Source organism: Hypomesus nipponensis, chromosome 18 (assembly GCF_054491055.1).
Source record: "Hypomesus nipponensis isolate SF chromosome 18, ASM5449105v1, whole genome shotgun sequence".
Lineage (NCBI taxonomy): Eukaryota > Metazoa > Chordata > Actinopteri > Osmeriformes > Osmeridae > Hypomesus > Hypomesus nipponensis.
The window spans coordinates 5315330-5336368 of record NC_140378.1 but is presented as its reverse complement, the minus strand read 5'-3'; the positions used below and the strand labels follow the sequence as shown (position 1 = coordinate 5336368).

At 44.0% G+C, this 21039-nt stretch overlaps 2 protein-coding genes across 3 annotated transcripts; one reads left to right on the top strand and one right to left on the bottom strand.

Moving 5' to 3' along the window:
* The first annotated feature begins 8779 nt into the window (after positions 1-8779).
* Positions 8780-10103, top strand: tac3a (tachykinin precursor 3a). Its single transcript, XM_084680477.1, has 6 exons — positions 8780-8881; positions 9087-9186; positions 9464-9493; positions 9618-9671; positions 9770-9839; positions 10085-10103. The coding sequence occupies exons 1-6, from the start codon at positions 8780-8782 to the stop codon at positions 10101-10103; spliced, it is 375 nt and encodes a 124-aa protein (XP_084536603.1).
* A 448-nt stretch (positions 10104-10551) lies between these two features.
* c1galt1la (core 1 synthase, glycoprotein-N-acetylgalactosamine 3-beta-galactosyltransferase 1, like a) lies at positions 10552-15092 on the bottom strand. 2 transcript variants are annotated; one of them, XM_084680422.1, is made up of 4 exons: positions 14857-15092; positions 13547-13786; positions 12335-12999; positions 10552-11399 (listed from the first exon to the last, which is right to left on the bottom strand). In XM_084680422.1, the coding sequence occupies exons 2-4, from the start codon at positions 13767-13769 to the stop codon at positions 11058-11060; spliced, it is 1230 nt and encodes a 409-aa protein (XP_084536548.1). In that variant the 5' UTR covers positions 13770-13786; positions 14857-15092; the 3' UTR covers positions 10552-11057. The 2 variants fall into 2 exon arrangements, with proteins under 2 accessions (XP_084536548.1, XP_084536549.1); XM_084680423.1 differs by lacking the exon at positions 14857-15092 and having other exon boundaries at positions 13547-13868.
* Positions 15093-21039: the final 5947 nt, after the last annotated feature.

The following is a 21039-nucleotide window of genomic DNA, read 5'->3' as shown; positions in this document are numbered from 1 at the left end:
TTGGTCCACAATTATATAAAGGGGTATTTCACATTTTCTATTGCAGCACACAACATACTACTTTGACCCTATCGTCATGCAAAGTCTTGAAGTGACTTTGTGTGAAACCACCAGGTGATGTGGAGGTTTTTTTTCTTACGACCCTCCAGATGTTGTTAGCGATTGGCCCTTCATTCGGAGAAAGCAATAACCACCAAGTAGAGATCCAAGCAAATAGATCCAGTGTTTGGAAGTGTACGAATTATCTGTTTTATTGACTTTTGTCTGCGGGAATAATTGATCAAATCAGGGACATGTTAAGAAATAATCATGTGAGAAGAGGTCTGATCGTCTATCAAATGACCTTTCTGCCAAAGTCACTAATGCCCCAAGGCTGACTAAATCTATGGCATCCATGATGACTCTCATGACTAAACAATGTATTGTTAGTTACCTTACTGGTGATTTATGCTGTGACCAACAACACAGGGAAATGTTGTTCCTTCAAAAAAGAATTCAGACACCTTTGTTGGGTCCACATTTTGCTGCGTTATATCATTTACAAGAGGCATAGATTTAGGGACAAGAGCTAAAGGTGTTATCAGCTATACATCTGTAAACATTCTTCCTAAAGCTGGACATCCAGCCAAACCAAGAAACCAGGTCTTGGTGAGGAATATGAACTTGGTGTGGAACTCTGGCCACGGCGACAGAGCATCAGAGTTCCACTTCAGTGATGGAAGAACCTGCCGGAATGACAACTCTGTCTGGAGGACACCATCAGGCTTTCATGTTGAAATGGCTGGATATGAGACACTTCCAAGTAAAAGGCATGTGACACTTGGGACTTACAGAATAAAGAAAAGGATTCTCTGATCTGATGAGACAAAAATTGAACACAACGGCCTGAATACCAAGTGTAACAGTGATTGTGGCAACATTAAGCTTTGGAGTTTCTCAGCAACAGGGAGGGCAAGACGGGTCAGGATTGAGGAAATGATGAAGGGAGGGAAGTATAGATGCCTGGAGAAAGCTCACTTCAGAGCGCACATAAATTCATACTGCGGCAAATGTTTACGTCTCTGCAAATTAACCACCACAAGCACATAGCCAAGGCTTCTGAATGTCCTCGAGTGGCCAAGCCAACGCCAGGACTGGAACCCCATAGAAACTCTGTGAAGAGACCCAATGTCGATGTGTGCTTTGCATCTATTCTGACAGAGCTTGAGATGATTTGCAAGGCACAATAAAAAGAGCTGTCCTAATTCAGATTTAAATAGCTGGTGGACACATAGCTGTAGCAACATACATACCTGTATATATCAGGGGACTGGACTGGAATTTGCTGTTTGAAGGGTCTGAGTACGAAATGAATGTGAATGGCCATTTGAAGAACATTCTAAAGACATATTTTCAATTCATTATCACATGGTATTGCATGTCGATTGCAAAAAGTGCCTGTAACACAGGAAAATGTGAAATAGTTAAGGCCCGTGATGATTTTCTGAAGACAATGTACATTAGATTGACTGTGAAAGTTGGAAATTTATTTTTCTTTGAACCGTCGGTGAAACAACACTTGCAGCCGATGTTAAGAGATCCAGGAGTGAGCACATATACCAAACAATGATGTCTGACAATGTACTCAAACCAACAGTTTAATAACCTGTCAAATATCCAGCACAGCTGACATTAGCTAAAATAATGAGCATTGTAATAAGATAAATGAACTAATCAAGTCACCAAGGAATGGCCTGGGAGATTGCTTTGGACAAGGCTGTAGTGATTGACAAGGACAAGGTAAAGGAGCAATTGAGCTTTAGCATGAGGGAATCTTTCCTTTTGTTCTGTCTGGAGTGTTCTTGGTTCTTAGAGTGTGGGGAGCACAGTAGTAGTGGCTACAGACATTTACACGTTTTCTGGATACACCACAGACAGAGCTCTCTTTCCCTCTTTATTTCACACACACACACGCACGCACACACACACAAACACGCACACACACACACGCGCGCACACACACATGCACACACCAAAGCCTCGTGACAACCACATTGACCCGGCTACAACCAATCCAACGCAATCAGTGACCAAATAATATGATCGTAAAGTGTTTAGTGCTTTCCAATCTATATCTTCACCCCGTCATGCCAGAATTTGAACTGGAACATTCTGATGAGCGGGATGGAATGCAATAAGCTGGGAAGAGGGTCGGGGCTAGGGCCACAACAAGCCACACACGGGTCGTTCATTGCCGTTCCATTGTAATATCCCCAGGATTCACTCTCCCAGCGATAATGAGCCCAAGAGCCTGTCGTAGTCCTGACACAAACCTGGCGCCCCCCCGAACCTTCCATATCCAACCTGTCACAGTGCATTTGCCACAGAACATCAATTAGGCAGAGACACAGCCCTCCGCTCTTGAGGAGGCACCACTTTCAGGTGCGTGACTTCCACTGCCGTTACAGCATCAGGGCTGGGCTCAAGGGCCTCTGCTGGGAACCAGGAGGCTTTGATTGGTCAGTATCGTGTCTTCTAATGGCGTGATTGAGTTGGCACAGAGGACGCAGGAAAATGAGCAGGAATGGCGGGAGTCCTGCAGGTGAACAAGTGGCGGGCCTGAGAGAGATGGACACCTGACTGATAACTTGAAGGACTTACGGCAGGTATGACAGGCTCACGAACACAATCACTCATTCGCACGTGCACACTGAGCAAACACACACACAGAGAGAGAGAGAGAGACACACACACACACACAGACACACACACACACAGACAGACAAACAGACACACACACACACACACACACACACAGACAGACACACAGACACACACACACACACACAGTTTCATCACTTTCCTTTCCTTTGGGTAGAGATGAGAACCCATTAGTGATGTGTTTGAGAGTACTCTTCACACACATTAAACCAGGTGGTAGCATGTTCCCCTAAATTTACAGTCAATATATTTTTCAAAAGCAGTGCTGCTGTTTACCACACCAAGTACAGTAGACTTTGCAGATGTGTGTTGCGTGTCCTTATTTGAGATCCCTCACCAAACTCAGACCATCTCAGGTGTGATTGGAATGATCCCACAGTCGTGGTCTGGCAATATCGTGTTCAGTTGGAGTAGGGCACTCATGAAAAGATTGAATGAAAAGTGAACTTCTCCAGGTTTTCTGTGCAGCCATTCTCTGCATCTCACACGACAAGATAAGAACTGGAACGTGTGAAGACTACTAGGTTGAGAGGAGAAGACACAGTGGGGGGTGAAAAGCCAGTACCAAACTAGCTACTAACCTAAGAAATAATCATTATGCAGTCTTATTCTTCCTTTGAAAAAATACTTTTTGTGGAAAGAAAATTGTCTAGAAAGGAAAACAGTCTTTTGGTAGATTCATAAAATCAAGAAGGCATGAAACCAAAAGATCTAATGTGACATTTTGTGGAAGATGCCCTTCCACAGAATTGGATGGAAATGAAGACACTATGCAAACATAAGTTGCATTTCAATATTCAGTATTTATGAAGAGAATGATCTTCAAATGGGATTCCATCAGACAATTTCTAGATTTTGGAATACAGGTCCTTGAGATGGTCATATACTCTATAGTTCCATTCAAAGATCAGTAACCCACTAAACAACCAAAACGAACATTTCTGTTCCACCCGTCACACAAAACACGTCAAAAACACAGCATAGCAGCGCATCCCAATATAAGAGCACTTGTGGATGCATGGCATGGGTACGACAGACTAGTGTCACAGCCTTTCAGCGACAATTCCAATCTCGGCTCCATTAAAGTGCATTTGGAAAAGTAAGCCTACATTTTACTGGCATTATATTTCATTCTGCAGTGAATTAATCCAAAGCTCCCTCCAAACGGTGAGCATGATGAGACTTGATGTATCAAGACAATGTAGCTCTGCAGTATTTGCTCATACTGTGTTTCTGTAATTGGTCAGGACCAATTTCCACAGCTAAAAAGACAACTCGGAACATGATTGCACAGTTTGTGGTGACCATTCCAATGACTGGATGTTAATGTTCCAACACGATGATGAGACATTGACCACACTGGTGGTGACAAAAGTAGGCTACGTCCTCCTCACAATCTCAGACTTTCCACACTAGCGGGTGACAAGTAGAAAATGGTGGATACCGGGAGAAGCACGATAACTGTCTATCAGTTGAAAGGAAAGAACACATAAGAAGCTGTGGAGTGTCTTATTCCCTCGCTCACAGAGCCATTTTTTAAAACAAAAAGCAGAACAGAGAAGACTCAATCAAAGAGTTGTTGTGTAGAATGAGTAGAATGCACAACACAGCCTCTCTGGGACTCATCAAAGGCAGTAGAATAGATGACAGCTCTCGATGGAACCTAAGCCGCAATGCGGCCGTGTTAGGGTGCAAATGGGCTTTCAGAGTGCTCTGATTGACACTTCTGGCAGTCTTACAAGATAGAGCATTCAAATTAACATTTAGATGAAAGTGACATCTTCCGAACACGCAAGTGAGAGTTCGGCCGAGGGGGGAACCGCCCATAGACCGACGTCCTCTCCAACGTCCGCCCCCGGAGCCTTGACGTCCGATGAGAACCCACCAATTGATTAGAGGTCATTAATTCAATTACTGACAGGTGTGTCGCAGGTTTGGCGTGGTGGGAACGCCTGCTCTTCCCCTCGCTGCATGTATTTCTGTCTGGAAAGTGTCGCCGTGGGCTACGGGAGCAGCAGGGCAGCCTGGGAGTATGTAAGTGGTGGTGTAGGCCTGGTGTGAGCCCACACAAACAGCCTGACACGTCTCAGCGCATGTGTGCAGGCTCACTAACACCCTTCCCCCCTCTCTCTAGCACCCCCCCACCCCCACCCCTTCCCTCAGATGACAATCAAGCTTCAGATTGATGTCCTCTTCTGGCTCCTATATTTTGACATGGCAGTCTTTGCCTACTCACAAGCTCTGCTCACTCATTCCCCCCCGTCATACAAATCTCCCCGTCTGTTTCTCTCTCTGGGTTTCTCAGAATTGAGTCACAATATAGACCCAGTGACTCAATTCATCATTTTGAGATCTCACTTTTTTTGTTTTGTTCCTAAAAGCCTCCATAGACGGATGAGAGGAACAACATCAAGAAGGACAGGGATGTACTAAAAGAGAGCAGGTCCCATCCTGCATGTTGTTTCCCTCATCCAAACGAAGGTACGGGCCTTCTATGGGGATGTATTGCATCCTCACATGGACATGTGATGGTGTCTTGTTGGTGATGTAACTTCTACTTTGCCCATATATGGACGTGTGACTTCTTCCTATTGGTGTCTTATTGAGGATGGAACTTTTACAAACTGAAATTGCGAGGTGCTTTTACACACCCAACGTCTCCGTCTCCTATGTGATTACTTGTATGGAGTGAAAAGGCCCAGCTTCTCTTCCTGTGTCTCACGTCTGCCACTTCAAGGTTACAGGTCTATTCAGACTATCCAAGTGGGAAAAACAGTGACTACGTTTTGTGGTGAACTGAGGGCAAAGACCATTGGTGGCTGAACTTACTCCGAGGTGTCCATTATTCCGGAACGCACAATTAATCTTGCACCCACCTAGGGCAGTGCAGAGGAGATCACTCAACTCTATGGGCTTGATTCCGCAGTGTGGGGACCTTTGACAGATGAAATGGATGAGAGGTTAAAGTGTTTCAGTAAGATGCCTGATCTTGTGAGCTTCACATGCTTCCTGGTACGTTGCCCTTTTCTATAGTTTGCACCTGACCCTTTCCTCTACCCTTCGATCCTTTCCTACTTGTCTCCAGCAAGAAATGCTAATTAGAAATAGACTTGCATCCTGCATCTACACCAACAAAGATTTACTGGGAAAACAGTGAGATATCCTGAGGCCAAAGACCACCAAAGACAATTTATCACAAATAAAAATAACGGATGGGTATTCAAATGAATGAAGAGATGGTGGCATCTGGAAATAGGCTCCATAACATAATCTCTGTGTGTGCTGTATTTTGTGTTTACCCACAATGCCTTTCAGCCTCCCGCTGGGACTGAGCCAACCATGACCAGCCTGCTGAGCTGTCCAGGGCCATCGCGTCATGTCAAATGTCACCTCTCAATCACTGAAGGACCCAGTTGATCATGACCAGGGGGAACCGTAGGATGTGTTCCAACACACGCAGGAGGTGCAAGGTGTCCCGTCATCCAGAAACAAACCTCTCATCTCAAGTCCCCGGAATGTTCCATTTCTCCAGTTTTTACAGCTGTCAAACTGTGAAACTAAGACTTCAGGCCAAGAGAAATACATACAAGTAAAAATGGAAGCAGTATGTTAACGCATCAAAAGGAAAATTTCTCATGAAAATATCCCCTCACACTTGCAAAGCTTTCACTTCAAGCTCAGCGAGGTCACAGATGGTGAACTGGGTACCATGAGTGCCTCGCAGTGCTTTCTCATGGCCATTCTATCATCGAGAACAGGTCATGTCATCACTTCTTTAACATCTAAGGGTTTTGAAATGAATATCAGGGCCTTGCTTCCAGACCTCGGCGAAAAAATCCTTCCACGCCATCTCGAGGTCCAATCAATTCACCTGAGTATCGGATAAAAATACTTGCAGCATGACGCAGCGATACCCTCGCTGGGGTGCTGCCACTGGAAGCTTCCAGCAGGCTCCTAGACCCCCCCTCCTAGGATTCCCCAGCACAGTCCAGCAGTAGATAGACAGCCCACACCGCCCCCCCAGAGCTCACCACAAGGCTACAGAGCGGGGCGCTTTGATTAAAGGAGGGGGAAAAAAACAATCATTAATTATGGAAAAATGCAATTAATAAATGATCTCCCTACCCATCCACTTCTGTCTGATCTGCACAGCTCAGACCCTCCCAACCTGACAACCAACCTCCACCCAACTGGATGATCTCTAAAGAATACAGGAAGTGACAAATATGGACGGGGAGGGTGTTAATAAAACATAGCTGTGTTAACCTTTTGTAAAATGCAATTTGGATCCCTGCCTGGCCCCTGTTCCACGTACAGTAAGTGTCTGTTCCCTCCCGTTCCTGTCACACCTTAGTCTCTGGAGGCCAAACTCCCCCTTCTCCCCTCTCTGAATCTATGATCTCCAACTTTACATTGCTGAAATATTCATGGATAGTTTTCATTTTGAAATGAACCCTCCAACATACCATTGAAGTGTAGTTGCCTGATTGTCAGAGAGTGGAGTTATCTTTCCTCAGTAGGGTGTACGCTCGCTCTCATACTGTTCCCGTGACAATAAGGCCAACATGAGTTCCAAAAAAATGTTTTCAGCAAATCATTGTTGATATGTTTACAAATCCCATTGCTTAGCACCAGCTGTAGACTTGTCATGCTTTCTATAGCAAAATTAAAGTTTTGGTCTCAAAGGCTGTCATGGCTGTGGTAATCTATCAGAAATAAAGGCTGTTGCAAGTTAACTTTGAATGTGCACAAGAGCAGCTGCTGATGACTTTGATAACACACAGGTTGCTGGATTAGTGTGTCAGAATACCTTCATATGAATCTATTTCCTTTATGGTCCTTTCTAAATGTAGGGATGTCATTTAGAATGTTTATACAAATATAAATTAAATCAAGACATGGAAATCCTTTGTATTAACATGAATGCTACAGCATACAGTATCTGAACAAAACAAAACAAAATATTTTGTTTTCTCACATTAGAAATGGATTTGATTGCTGCAATGAGTTGTATTTATGAAGTCGAATTGGTGCATTTTCTACCAAGTTTAGGATCAAGTCAGTGACCATTATAATTATTATTATTATATTATTATTATCAAACTTTTGTCAACCAAAATGACAATTTTACTCGACACTTGTTTTGCACCAAGTTTTCACGTCAGTTTTCTGTCCATTTGGACTGCACAACCCCAGGAAATGTTTCTAAATATATTCCTCGTTGCAAAGAAATAGACCGTGGACTTTTTTTTTTTTTTTATGAAGCATGACAGACGCCACTGGCATCAGCTTTTATAGCATGATTATCAATAGGATGGTGGCCACGGGAGTACGTGATATAAGATCCAACAACCCACCTACGCAGAGCCTGCTGATTGGAGCGACGCGGGTTACCAGGAATCATTTAATAATCAGAAGGGTGGACACCTCACACTGTCCGCGCGGATTTCACAGCAGGATCTATACTGTCCGTCCATCCCTACTCACCAGTGTGCGCGCGGTATCCACAACCACCAACAGACTTGTCTACTCATAAACCAGGTAATTAAATATTTTTGAAAAGTAATGTAATCAAATGTTCTGTCTGAATTTCTTTCCCAGCAGAATTAAGTTAAAATTGCAGACATTTGGAGACGCAGACAATGAAACATTTAAAATAATTTGGAAGCCTACAAAGTCTTTAGAATTATATAGAATGTACTTAAAACCTATTAGACATATACCTATTCTTAAAGTGAGTGATTTCTTGTGTATTCCTTAAATCAATGGTTTTCAATTTCAAGACAAAGCATGTTGACCGTGCACCATTACGCATGAACAGCAAATAGATTCTGAGGCAACAGGTGCAGCAGCAGATTACTTAATAATTAGGCTACTTACTGTGGATGTCTAATGGAAAGTATTACATTGTCTTGTTGCAAGTAAATACTATATTTACTAGCAAACATGTTGCTGCTTGATCAATCATTATCTGTGTCCAAGTACGCGTGTCGGCTTCTTTAAATATTAAACAAAACAAATATACGATTTTCCATCTCTATATTAACGTCGAGGAATTTCAACAGGTGGTCCAAAGAAGATGAGAAGAGGATTACTATTGGTGGCACTGTTCCTCATCATGAAACTCCGATTGTGCCAGTCCGGATGCGAGGAGCCAGGGTCGCGCAGGTCATCGTCAGGTGTAGGTTGTCAGCCTCAGCCGTAATAAAGAATAAGGTGCTGAGTGTGGGCACGGTGGAGCCGTCTATTAAGTCAGGGGTTGGGGGTTCGAGTAAAAATAATATAGCCCTGCACTATAGTAGGCTATTCATTGTTGCTGTACGCACCGAAAAAAATATTTCAACACTTAACTTCAAACACTGCCTCATCACTTTCCGTCATTATAGGAAATCCCAGGTTTAGGAGAGCTGAAGCGCAATCTTCTGAAGAGGTACAGCGACGTGGACTATGACAGTTTTGTGGGTCTGATGGGTAGACGAAATGCGGGTAAAGTTACCGATTTCTCCTTATTCACTCGTTGAATGGTCATCATCTATATTGTCACCGTAACAAGTGTTTCAATAACTCGCTTTCGATGGCATCACATTAGGCATGATTAAGCCTCATCAATTCATTTCAGTTGCTTACATATGTTTTCACAAAAAACTTGTGGAAGGTCAATAATAGTATAACCCAATTCTCTTACGCATCCGCAAATATAAGATAAAACTCATTTTGATGCTATGAATATTGCAATGCATTTACATAACCTTTCTTGTTTCAGATACAACTGGTGTACAATCCCAACAAAAAAGTAAGTGCTCTCGAATCACACGTATTATCGAATCTATCATAGCATGCAACAATAAGAAGACTGTGTTAATAGTGTTAAAATAGTCTGTGAGCTCAATTAAATAACCCAAGGTGTTTAATTGCAGGAGAAATGCATGACATTTTTGTTGGACTCATGGGACGGAGAAATTCAGAGCCTGGTGAGTTTATGGGCGTAGACGTGTTAGAATGTTTTTTTACACCAATACGCCACAGTGATGATGTATGTTTGTACTGCATCTCTTTGCGGCTCCAACAGGTAACGCTGGTCCCTGGAGGAAAGATAACCTAGAGACAAAAGGAATACTTTACAACAAGTGCAGACTTAGGTGAGCACTCCGTCATTTTACCCTCCTACAATATAACGTTTACAACCATACCATTTTGTATGAGTACAATGAAGGCTACTTTATCACAAAAGCTCATTCTGGTAAAGAAGTATAGGTAATTTGTTATGATGGTAATACTTTCAATTACAACCATCTTAATCTCACTCTATTAACTAGAATGTTACACATCGTGAAAAGAACATTTTAATTTGTATAATTGTTCAAATGTCCTTGTTTTCTTGCAGATTTCGTCGCGGCTTGTAGACGTTCTTCACACTACAGATGATGAAACTACATTTTCATTATTTATTTTAACCTTTTACAAAATTGAATTAACTAAACTGACAGAGACATGCACGAGTTAATTAAAGCACCTAGGCTTTACAGCATAAAGTATGAAGTTTGTATAAGACGTTTTATCTGATAAAAGAAAAACAATTTCTTTACCCTAGTGTTCTTTTCCTCCAAGAAAGAAAACCACATTTTTGTAAATAAAATGGAAATCAACAATTCTGTTTATTACTAATGATGTGAATCAGTTTGGGGTGTATTTCTTAATTCTTCCGTCCATGTCAATGTAAAATGTTTATGGTTCTGGGAGTTAGCTATTCAGCTTTACCTTTGTCTTAGGAGGGTGCTATCTTGAGATTGGATAGAAACAAGTTACGCCCCTCAACATTTTAGATGCATACACCTTAAATGAATGCAGACATTTCTACATCAATAGTTTGAATTTATTTAAATATAATTTTACAATCATCACAAAAGCTTTTGTACACCATACAAATTAAGTAAATAATACTGTATGTGCCGACCAATTAATCCAAGCAAAAAGGAAGTAACTCCTTGATGACATAATGGAATCGACTATTGGAATCAATATTAATTTATCCTTTTTAGCAAGTAACCATTCAAGATAGCTGACATAGGGGTACGCTCCAACTCAGGGATGACTTTCAGTATCTACAAAGACCCCAGAACAAATGTTTATGGCATAATCAAATACAGTAACATGCACAAACGCTGCAAAGTCAGTGATTAAAGGTCATTTCAGGTAAGGGTCAAAATTAACCTATCACAACTGATAACAATTTCAATACAAAACTCTAGACAATGCCTTCAAATGAAATTCAAGTGCAATAGTCAAATTTCACCCCAAAATGTACACAGTAGCAAAAAAGAAGATGAATGATACTGTAACTGTTTCAAATCACTGTTTCAATTGCTCAAAATGCCATTGTCCAGTGTCACTGCAGTTCGGTTGGGCGTTGTCGTCGAATTCAAAACTTCATCTGCAACCTTTAATGACACTGCCGTAAGCTTTTCCCCAGTGACCATGGTGACAGAGATTGGCACGGTTACGACCTCAGTCCCCCCGGGCTCCAGCGCCCTCCCCCTGTCTGTGTGTGCTGGCGAGGCCAGGTCCCGGGGTGGGGAGGGGTGGTAACGGTATCTGTAGCCGTAGGGTCGTAGGTGATAGGTGAAATACTGTAGTGTGTACATGAGCTCTGCTTCCACGTAGTGGAACGACACGGCCAGGTCTGAGCAGCACTGGGGTCCCTGGTGGAACAGAACACAGGCAGGTTAAACACCAGCACAAGTCACAATACACAAGAAGAACCTTCAGTGAGGTTAAATAAGATATATGTTTGGTCTTATCTTCCCTTTATTAGAATGCGTTTGTTACAGTTTAAGGCCTTTGCAAGTGATTTAAGGTCTGCAGCAAAACTCTGTATTCTTATTGACAGTCACATAAAGACTTGATGTTGCGTTTTGTTGGTACCATGTCAAAGTGGCTTGTTTACGCCAGACAAATTGTGGCCTTCACTAATCATCAACTGTCTAACCGAGGCGTAGTAGGGCCTCATAAAAATGGAAAACAACAAATTAGCAGCATTATCTATAACAAATTGGGTTATTTTGCCATTGTAGACAAGGCATTGTTTCCAATGCAATCATCCACTTAAGCATTCATCTCATTTCATGTCTCTTTCTTTGTACAGAGAATCTCAATAGGCAGAGATCATACAGTATTCATATGTTTAGTTCTTTTTCACTTAGATCTTCCAAAATAATAAATGTAAACTTGTTAGTAAAAATAACGCTTCATCATTGTGTTGATTATACTGCAATGCCCACACCCAATAAGATGGATATTGGAGCTGTTAGCTTCCTTTTTTTAATGACAGATGGAGGCTAATGGAATTAAAGGCTTTTCCTGAAAGTCAGGCCAGGGAGGAACAGTCACAGCTCCTTCCGTATTGCAGAACACAGGCCTAATCCTCAAGCTGATTTGTTTAAGCAACATCACTTGTATGGTTTGGACTAACTCTTGCAAATATGTTTCTGTGTTTGGTACTAGATGTCGTTTTAAATTGAATGCAGCAATGGTGATCCCAACTGAAATGGCTCATCAGTCCTAAACCATGTGTAACCTGTGTTCAAACACACAACTTCACTCCACATAAAAGAGGGAGAACGTTCGGAACACTTGCCTCCACAATGGGGTAGTAGCAGTAGTTCCAGTACCAGAAGCTCTTGGAGAACTTTCCGGTGAGGTGGTGTTCCGGCACAAAAGGGTGGAAGGTCTCACGCTGCAGCGTGTCTCTAGAGTCCCCTGCCAGAACGCCCATCTTCTCCAGGCACTGGCCCAGGGCCAGGTCCTCCACGGGCGTGGTGTGTGTGCACACCTTAGTCCGGAACCCCTCCACGAACCTCCTGAGGGCCTCTTTGCTCAGAACGTACCCAGCGCCACCACTCATGTAGCCCTGCTTGGCATACGGCTTGAAGCGCTTGCCAAAGTAGACGGGCTCCTCGGACGTGTGATTGGACAGGATCCAGCGCAGGTTGTCCACCACCACAAAAGTGTCATCGTCCGCCTTGAGAAACCAGTCCGCCTGATGGGCGTGGTGCTCGTAGGCGTAGTGGAAGGCGCGGATGGTCTTCCAGTAGAGCTGGTCGCGGCCCTCCCCAGTCCCCAGGCCCACGGTGGGGAAGTCGGGGTCATCCACAGAGCTCATGAACACCACCAGGTTACAGTGGCGGCTCCAGGTGGCCTTGACATGGTGGGCTTTGCTTTGGAGGTTGCTGGGCCCTGTCATGACCCAGCACAGGATCCGGATCTTCTGATACAGCTCATCTGCTACACTGTTGTCCTCGTCTGAAGCATGAGCCACAGACATACATCATCACACAGCTTTAGTCATTCTCAAGACTTTTAGGAGTTAAGATACAGGTTTTTACGATGCAACTGGTTTACTTCAGATAATGGCAAAATATATCAAAAGACGATTCATTTGGGGATTTCATTTTCAAATCAATGTCATATGATTTGAACATGGGGTACAGGCAGGACAGACTGGTCAGGAAGGCAGTGACTGTTGTGAAGATACTAATGCGGGGCTAGCTCTTGGCCATCATGGACGGTGTCAGTCATCCGGTCCACCGTGTCCTGGCAGGACAGTCCAGCCTCTGTAGCGGGCAGCTCAGTCCCCTACGTTCTATGTTTTGCACTGCATCTTATCTACACTGTACATGGCCTTGTTGTGTGTTTGTATTGTATTGTGTTGTCTGTACATATTGTCTGTGGTTGTTGTTGGTATGAGAACTGTGAGAGATACCTGAACTTTCCCATGGGATGAATAAAGTATATATCTATCTATTTATCTATGATCTGAAACCTCCTACAGTGGACTTTAATAGCGTACCTATGTGATGAGGGTGGTGGAGGTTGACAAGGGCAGCTCCTTCCTTCCTCCAGCGATGGCTGCCACTGGCCTGTTGCTCCACAGTTGCCGCTGGGCTTTCCTGGAGCTCTGCGAGCACAGGGAAGCTCCTTTCAAACCACACCTGCCTCAGGAAGAAGTGCAGGCTGAGAGTCCCCACGAGGAAGCCCAGGCAGAAGGCACATCTGGAGGATAGACCCTTCATGGTCACAGCATGACAGGCTGAGGGTCAAACACAGCAGGAGTGTCAACCCTTTGATTCATATGTCAAATAAATATACTTATTTGTACACGTGTACATATATAAAAGTCCCTCAGGACATAAGAATCCTACTTTGAAGGCAAACCGTGCACCCTGCACCTGTAAGGAGTTACCTAAATAGGCTTATCAAACACCTAACCAATCACCGGCCGAGGGTGGGGAGGAGGAGTCATTTATGGTGTCCTGGGGTTGTTGAAATGTAAAGTCACACAGATTGTGTCTAATTATGATACACTACTGATTTGCAAGTTAGAAATGCTTTTTTTGCAAATAGCAGGTGAGCATCACCGAGTATTTGGAAGGTTCCTGAAGAATAATACTAGGATTAAAGTGTCGTTTTGCTTTTACCTTCAAACCTATAATTAGAAGAGAAAGACACATGTTGTATATATCTGTGTGACAATTTGGGTTGAGTGCACTGACAGACATGGACCCTCACTGTCTTAATCCCTAACAAAGTAGCCAACAGTTTGTATCCATTGCAAAGTGAACTGATAATGAACTGAAAACTGAAGGCTAGAGCTCATACCCAAAACACACATTAGCCTATTTATTTGCTTTCCAAAGGTAGCACAAGCTGCTTCTGTTCACTGAAGCTCCCCGCTACAACAGGCTATATTTCTCACCATTAAATTAGTTGATTTGCATTAACGTCAGGTACCCTTTGTTTGAGTTTTTTTGCCATTGACAATAATTGCCATACCAAATGACCATGCCGTTATGTGTTACGACATCTTAGCGTCATATCTTAGGCTACCGTTATAGCTAGTTTACCAACAACAATGCACAATTATTTTTTATACAAACTGACTGCTTGTAAACGGTACTGACATGCTACAGAAACGCCGATAATGAAAAACAACGGTGACAGGTCCTCATGAGTCAAATCCAGCTTTGCGTTAAATCCACCTCTTTTCCTATACGGATGTAGCCAGACAATTTAGGAAAAACTAGTAGGCTACTTTAAGAGGACAAATAGGTTTCATGCTTTTCTTTATCCATGTTCTTTTCCGACAAATGTCTAATTTACCTTTGTGCGAAGGTCAGACTCTATAGACAGGCCCATATTGGAAAGATAGTCTACATTTGCAAGACATCGCCGCCGGAGATAATCCTATCTTGTGTTGGTCCATTTAAAACTATTGGGCGACGCGACATAATTGTCAACATTTTTCTACCCACACATTTTCTCATTAAGAGAGTTAAATTTGAAGGTCTTATGCTACTCATTCGCTCTGTGAAATTAATGAAAACACGAGTATCCTGGTGCTTAAAAATAACATTCTTCAGCATCACGGAGTAATCTCTGAAATGGTAGCATCTCATTGGACAATTTTTGGGTTGCGTACATTACAGCCCGCCTTTACTTAGTGGACTTTCCTTTAAATGCTTTTTATGAAGAAATATTACTGCATAAATAACCTACATTAAAAAAAGATTCCAATATCCTGTTTTAGAATAAAGCATATTATTAACAGACCTGGGGATTGCGTACGTTTCCTAATAACTAAAGTCTATAGCAGGCTAGGCCTACTCAATTAGAATGCAACCTTTTCAAGAGTTGAATATTAACAAAGTCATCATGACCCATGAGGGGAGAGGGTCAAGTTACACAACCTCGTTGGTAAATAGAGTAAATCAGAGGAATTTTTAGCGGCTGCTTTTAGCTGTCCTCAGGACTTCTGCCCACAGTGTAACGTGCTCGATGTAATTACTGGCTAAACCTACACACAGGGGCGCCACTAACAATGTTGGGCCCCATGAACAGCAATGTGCCCCCCCCCCCTCCCTCCCCTCTGTTCCCATCTTGGTTATGTCCATTTTTTTCATTAAACACATTTAACTCCAAGAGTGTGAGAGTGTGTGTGTGAGTCTGCTGTGGCCACTAGAGGTCCTTGTTCACCAAGCATTAAGAAACGGTTTATAATGGAGGGGGCACATATGGACATGTGTGGCATCAAATAAACACAGTGCATCCACGAGGAAAGGGAATATTTAGTTTCATCATAAAAACGTTTTTTAAACATTAAGGAAAATATCAACGTATGTAAAAACGTGTGTTATGTATGACATATTATACATCATAGCATGTATTGGAAGGAAATATACAAATTATCCCTTAATTTTGCTCAGTCGTTTTTACTACGATTGGTACAAAATGGTAGCCTGGCTCTGCCCTCCTACATACTTCCGCTCAATTTGGATTTTGCTTTTGTACTAGGTCTGGGAGTTTGACTTTGAAGGCAGTTTTCAGAAACAATTTTTTTGTAGGTCCAATCAGCGAACAGAGGGAGTGGCTGAGAACGATGACGTTAATGTCGTGCACTAGTTTGTGTAGTTCAGTAATGGCGGCGGAGAAAGATGCGTGCGAAGTTATTCTGCGGTTGTGGCAATGCTGCCGAATATCCATAAGTTATAGCCGGAGCAAGAACATTCCTTGCTGAGTTTTGTAGGTGGCCATAATGTTGTAGCCCTCCTCCCCACGGGGTTCGGGAAAAGTTTGATTTTCCAGCTACAGCTAGCTCCGTTACAGTAGTGGTGAAGGAGTTGGCTAAGACGAAGGCTTGCGATTAGTTATGGCAGACCAGAGTGGCTCTGGGCAGATCCAATAGTTTTAAACTTCAACAGAGGACACGCCTTCAAGGAAGTTAACGCTTGTCAATGGAGCGATCCCAGACCCTCTGTACAAATGAAATGTACGAGGGTCTAGTTAGGACCAGGCTACTTTTAGTCCTCCATAAAGGCTAACCAACTGTGAAATTATTCTGGAACGCAGGTAGCAAATGCATTGAATCGAACGTTCAGAAAGCATGAATTAGCCTGGATGTATCTAAGAACGCCGACTGAAAATATGGCACCAGATTTTTCTGGTCAACGTCCTTTCCTTAGCTCGATAACTAGCGACTACATGCAAAACAAAAATGCCAGTTCGTTTTGTTACTGTGTGTCAAACTGGAGGAGAAGGCAGACATCCCAAGTTGCAGAAACTAATTTCCAGGAGGTCACAACACACCAGGATGATCTCAGTCTAGTACAGTGAATCAGTCGATGATGCCAATGCAGCTTCACAGAAACAGAGTCTCAGCATAGATCAAACAAAGGCCTTGGTGAGAAAGTAGTCTTGGCAGAAATTACAGAGCGTTCTGCCCAGTCCAAATTCTGTGTCCGTGTCCCCGGGAGACAGGTCCCCACAGAGGAAGATCTTTGATAGGTGATTGGTCAGAAGACCATGGGGTGGGAATGTGGTAATCCAATTAAATGTCCAGGGTGTTCGTGGTGGCACATGGTGGGCAGTCCAAGGATCTGATGATGTTCAGAGAGGGAGGGGGGCAGAGAAGACCCAAAGGTCTAATCTAATTAAGGGGGGGGGGGTTCTCCACGGTAGGGAGTAGATCATCCCAAGGTCCTGATGATGTCCGGTGGGTGGGGGGGGGGGGGGTGGTCTGATGATGTATAGGGACAGATGGGGCATGGTCTCCATGGGGAAGGGGGCATCCAGTGAGAAGGGGGGGCAGGGTCTCCAGGGGATTTGGGACTTAGAGGGTTGGGTTAGGTTGTATATCCAAAGGTAGTCAGACCGACCGGTCTGACTCATCCCGGTCTGACTCATCCTGAAGTAGAAAGGAGTTACAATCCCAACATCACCTTATCTCCCAAGTCGACACTTTACTCCCATGACCTTGGCATTCTTACCCACACACCAAAGTTTTCGCACAACCTTACAACACAGAAACATCCTGTTGCATGATCCCATTGGTTCTTTAAATCAATTGATCATTGGAATTGGATATGTGTTTTAATTATGCATTATACATTTTATATACTTGAGGTAGTGATTGTTATAGCAGCATTGATTAGCAGTATAGTCATCACTCCTTCACAGTATGTAGACACTTTCACCATAATGTATATGAAAATACTTTATAGTTTTTGCTGTTTTGGCTACCTTTCATTGAAGGTCGGCACCACTGAGATCTTAAACGAAAGTTTAGGTTGTTTTCTTCAAAATAAAGTATGTTTACTCCATTTTAAAACAAAGATTTTGAGATTTTTTTTTGATGTTATGTTTATGAAAATCCCTTAGGAATGCATTCCAGAGGGACGTACAGTAAGTACAAGGACATTCCCCCGAGGCAAGTATGGGTTAGGCGAAGGACACAACGTCAGTTGCACGGCCGGTAATCGAACCGGCAACCTTCTGAACACTAGCCCGACTCCCTAACCGCTCGGCCATCTGACTCCCCACCATTTCAGCATGTCAGCACCACATGGACACTTCCTGAAAACCTAGGTCAGAGCCATATAAAAAGAGTAAATAGAAACTCAATAAAGCAAGTACATTTCTCTTCCATTTCCTGGACAAGCGGACAAGCTTTAATTTCGAGGTCATATGCATCTTTATTTATTATTACATGCTAGTATGCTCGCTGCTGGTATGTATGATTTAATTACATGTATAGACTGTATGCTGTTTTTTTGCAACTGAATTTTGTAACCAACATAGTTTTACATATATAACTAGCTGTGGTTGAGTTAAGGAGGAGGGGTGGGAGGGGCCCCTGGGCACGAAGGCATCATGGGCCCCTCCACCCCTCCCTGGGAAGCTCAGAATGTGTTAATCTGGCTCTGCCGGTCAGAGTAGAAGGGGCAGGGTTTAGCCCCTGGGGCTTTTCATCTGCAATTCAGGAAGTGATCGTACCAATTTCCGTGTGCACTCCAGTCAGGTTTTGACAACTTAGCAGGACATCCTATAATTTAGGGCCATAAAGTATGCAGACATACTGAGCTGAGGAAAGGAAACCAGGTCCAGTATTTCCAGGAGTATTCCAAATAGATAAACAGAAAATGGACATGAGTTGTTGCATGAATTTAAAAGGATCATGTAGGAAGGACCTGTCTTGTATCAACATTACATCCAACAAAAACACTGTTGTTACGAGGTAAACGTGAGGAGCATGGGAAACATTGACAGAAAAGGACGTTCAGTCATTACATCAGTGTTCCTGGCCAGCTATGCACCAAGAAGTAGTGTGGTACTATAGGAGGTGCCCAGTTTCAATAGCCCTAGCAAAAAAACTGTATTGGTATAAAAGGCCTTTTGAGGTGGTAGCAATGGACTTTGCTGTCTTGTAGTCCTTCAGTAGTGAATGTGAAACTGTCCCTCTTAGATTATTCATTTCAAGTTTACAGTTGCAATCCCAACAAGAAATCAGGTGTGATTATGGCCACATCACTGGTAGCAGATTTAGATGCATGGTGTCCTATAGTCACCTCAGCTCCCTATCTCCCTCCCATTTCTCCTCTATTGTAACATCCTCTCTCCCACCCATTGACGAGTTCTCGTCCCACCCCACTAACACTGCCACAGACTCCTTGTTAACCACTTTACCTGCATCACTTGACTCTCTCTGTCCACTGTCAACCAGGCCTGAGCGATCTTCTCCCTCCTGCCCGTGGCTCACGGATGTTATTCGTGAAGAACGGTCCACCCTTCGGGCAGCTGAGAGGAGATGGCGCAAGTCCAAAGACGGTCTGGACCTTGATAAGTATCACTCCCTCCTTAAATCCTTCTCTTCTCACATAACTGGTGCTAAAACCCTCTACTTTCTAAACAAAATTAACTCTGCTTCAAACCCTCACAAACTTTTCTCTAGCTTCTCCTCCCTTCTTAACCCACCTCCCCCACCCCCTCCCTCCACCCTGACAGCAGACGACTTCTCCTCCTTCTATGAGAAAAAGTCGCCGACATTAGCAGTCGGTTCCCTAAACCCACCTTTCCTACCCTCTCACCCTCCATAACGGACCCAACTAAATATCTAAACTCTTTCTCTCCCCTGTCCGAGGCAGAGATCTCTGACCTCATTCTCATCGCCCCACCTCCTGTCCCCTTGATCCTATCCCTTCTCTTTCAAACCATCTCCCCCTCCATCATAACTTATCTTCTCCATGTCCTAAACTCCTCTCTTACCTCTGGCACCTTTCCCTTTGCCTTCAAACAGGCCAGAGTTACCCCTCTACTCAAAAAACCCTCCCTTAACCCTGCCGTCCTCCAGAACTACAGACCGGTATCATTGTTTCCCTTCTTTTCAAATACAATTGAACGTGCTGTATCTAACCAACTGTCAAACTTTCTCTCTAAGAGCAACCTGCTTGACCCCAACCAATCAGGCTTCAAGACTGGCCACTCCACAGAGACTGTCCTCCTTTCAGTCACCACTGCCCTCCAGTCTGCCAGAGCAGCTTCCAGGTCATCTGTCATCATTCTGCTGGACCTTTCTGCAGCGTTTGATACGATTAACCACCAGATCCTGCTCTCCAGACTTTCTGATATGAGCATCACTGGCACTGCACTCCAGTGGATCTCATCCTACCTGTTGGGAAGATCCTACCAGGTCTCCTGGGGAGGCAAACTGTCAGGCCCCCCCCAGCTCTCCACTGGTGTCCCACAGGGCTCCGTTCTTGGACCCCTCCTTTTGTCTCTGTACACCACCTCACTTGGACCAATCATCACCTCCCATGGCTTCTCCTACCACTGCTACGCCGACGACACGCAGCTGTAATTGTCGTTCCCCCCGAATGATCCGGGGATCTCAGCTAGGATTGAGGCCTGCCTCACAGACATCTCCGCCTGGATGACTGAGCACCACCTCCAGCTGAACCTCGCCAAAACAGAACTTCTCAACATCCCGGCTAAACCCTCCATCTCCCACGATCTGTCAATCACCCTGAGATCTGCGACGGTGACCCCTTCATCCTCTGCCAGGAACCTTGGGGTTACCATGGATGACGAGCTCTCCCTCACGGCCCACATTGCTGCAGTCTCCCGGTCATGTAGGTTCACCCTCTACAACATCCGGAAGATCAGGAGATACCTGTCTGAGCACTCCACCCAGCTGCTAGTCCAAGCACTGGTCCTCTCCAAGTTGAACTCCCGCAACTCGCTGCTTGCTGGTTTTCCAGCATGTGCAACCCGCCCTCTTCCGAGGATTCAGAACGCAGCGGCCCGCCTGGTCTACAATCTACCCAGACGCTCCCATGTTACCCCACTCCTCATCTCTCTCCATTGGCTACCCATCAACGCCCGTATCAGATTCAAGACCCTGGTACTGACCTTCCGAGCGGTGAACAGGACTGCACCCGACTACATCTAAGTCTCTCCTCCTGCCCTACACCCCCACCCGCCACCTACAGTTTTCTTCAGACAACCGCCTGG

Coding starts and splice junctions, on each gene's coding strand:
- c1galt1la (XM_084680422.1), bottom strand. CDS start 13,769: ATGAAGGGTCTATCCTCCAGATGTGCCTTCTGCCTGGGCTTCCTCGTG. Junction 13,000..13,546: donor CCACCACCCTCATCACATAG/GTACGCTATTAA, acceptor CTCATGCTTCAG/ACGAGGACAACAGTGTAGCA. Junction 11,400..12,334: donor GCTACTACCCCATTGTGGAG/GCAAGTGTTCCG, acceptor CTGTTCCACCAG/GGACCCCAGTGCTGCTCAGA.
- tac3a (XM_084680477.1), top strand. CDS start 8,780: ATGAGAAGAGGATTACTATTGGTGGCACTGTTCCTCATCATGAAACTC. Junction 9,187..9,463: donor GATGGGTAGACGAAATGCGG/GTAAAGTTACCG, acceptor TTCTTGTTTCAG/ATACAACTGGTGTACAATCC. Junction 9,672..9,769: donor ACGGAGAAATTCAGAGCCTG/GTGAGTTTATGG, acceptor CGGCTCCAACAG/GTAACGCTGGTCCCTGGAGG.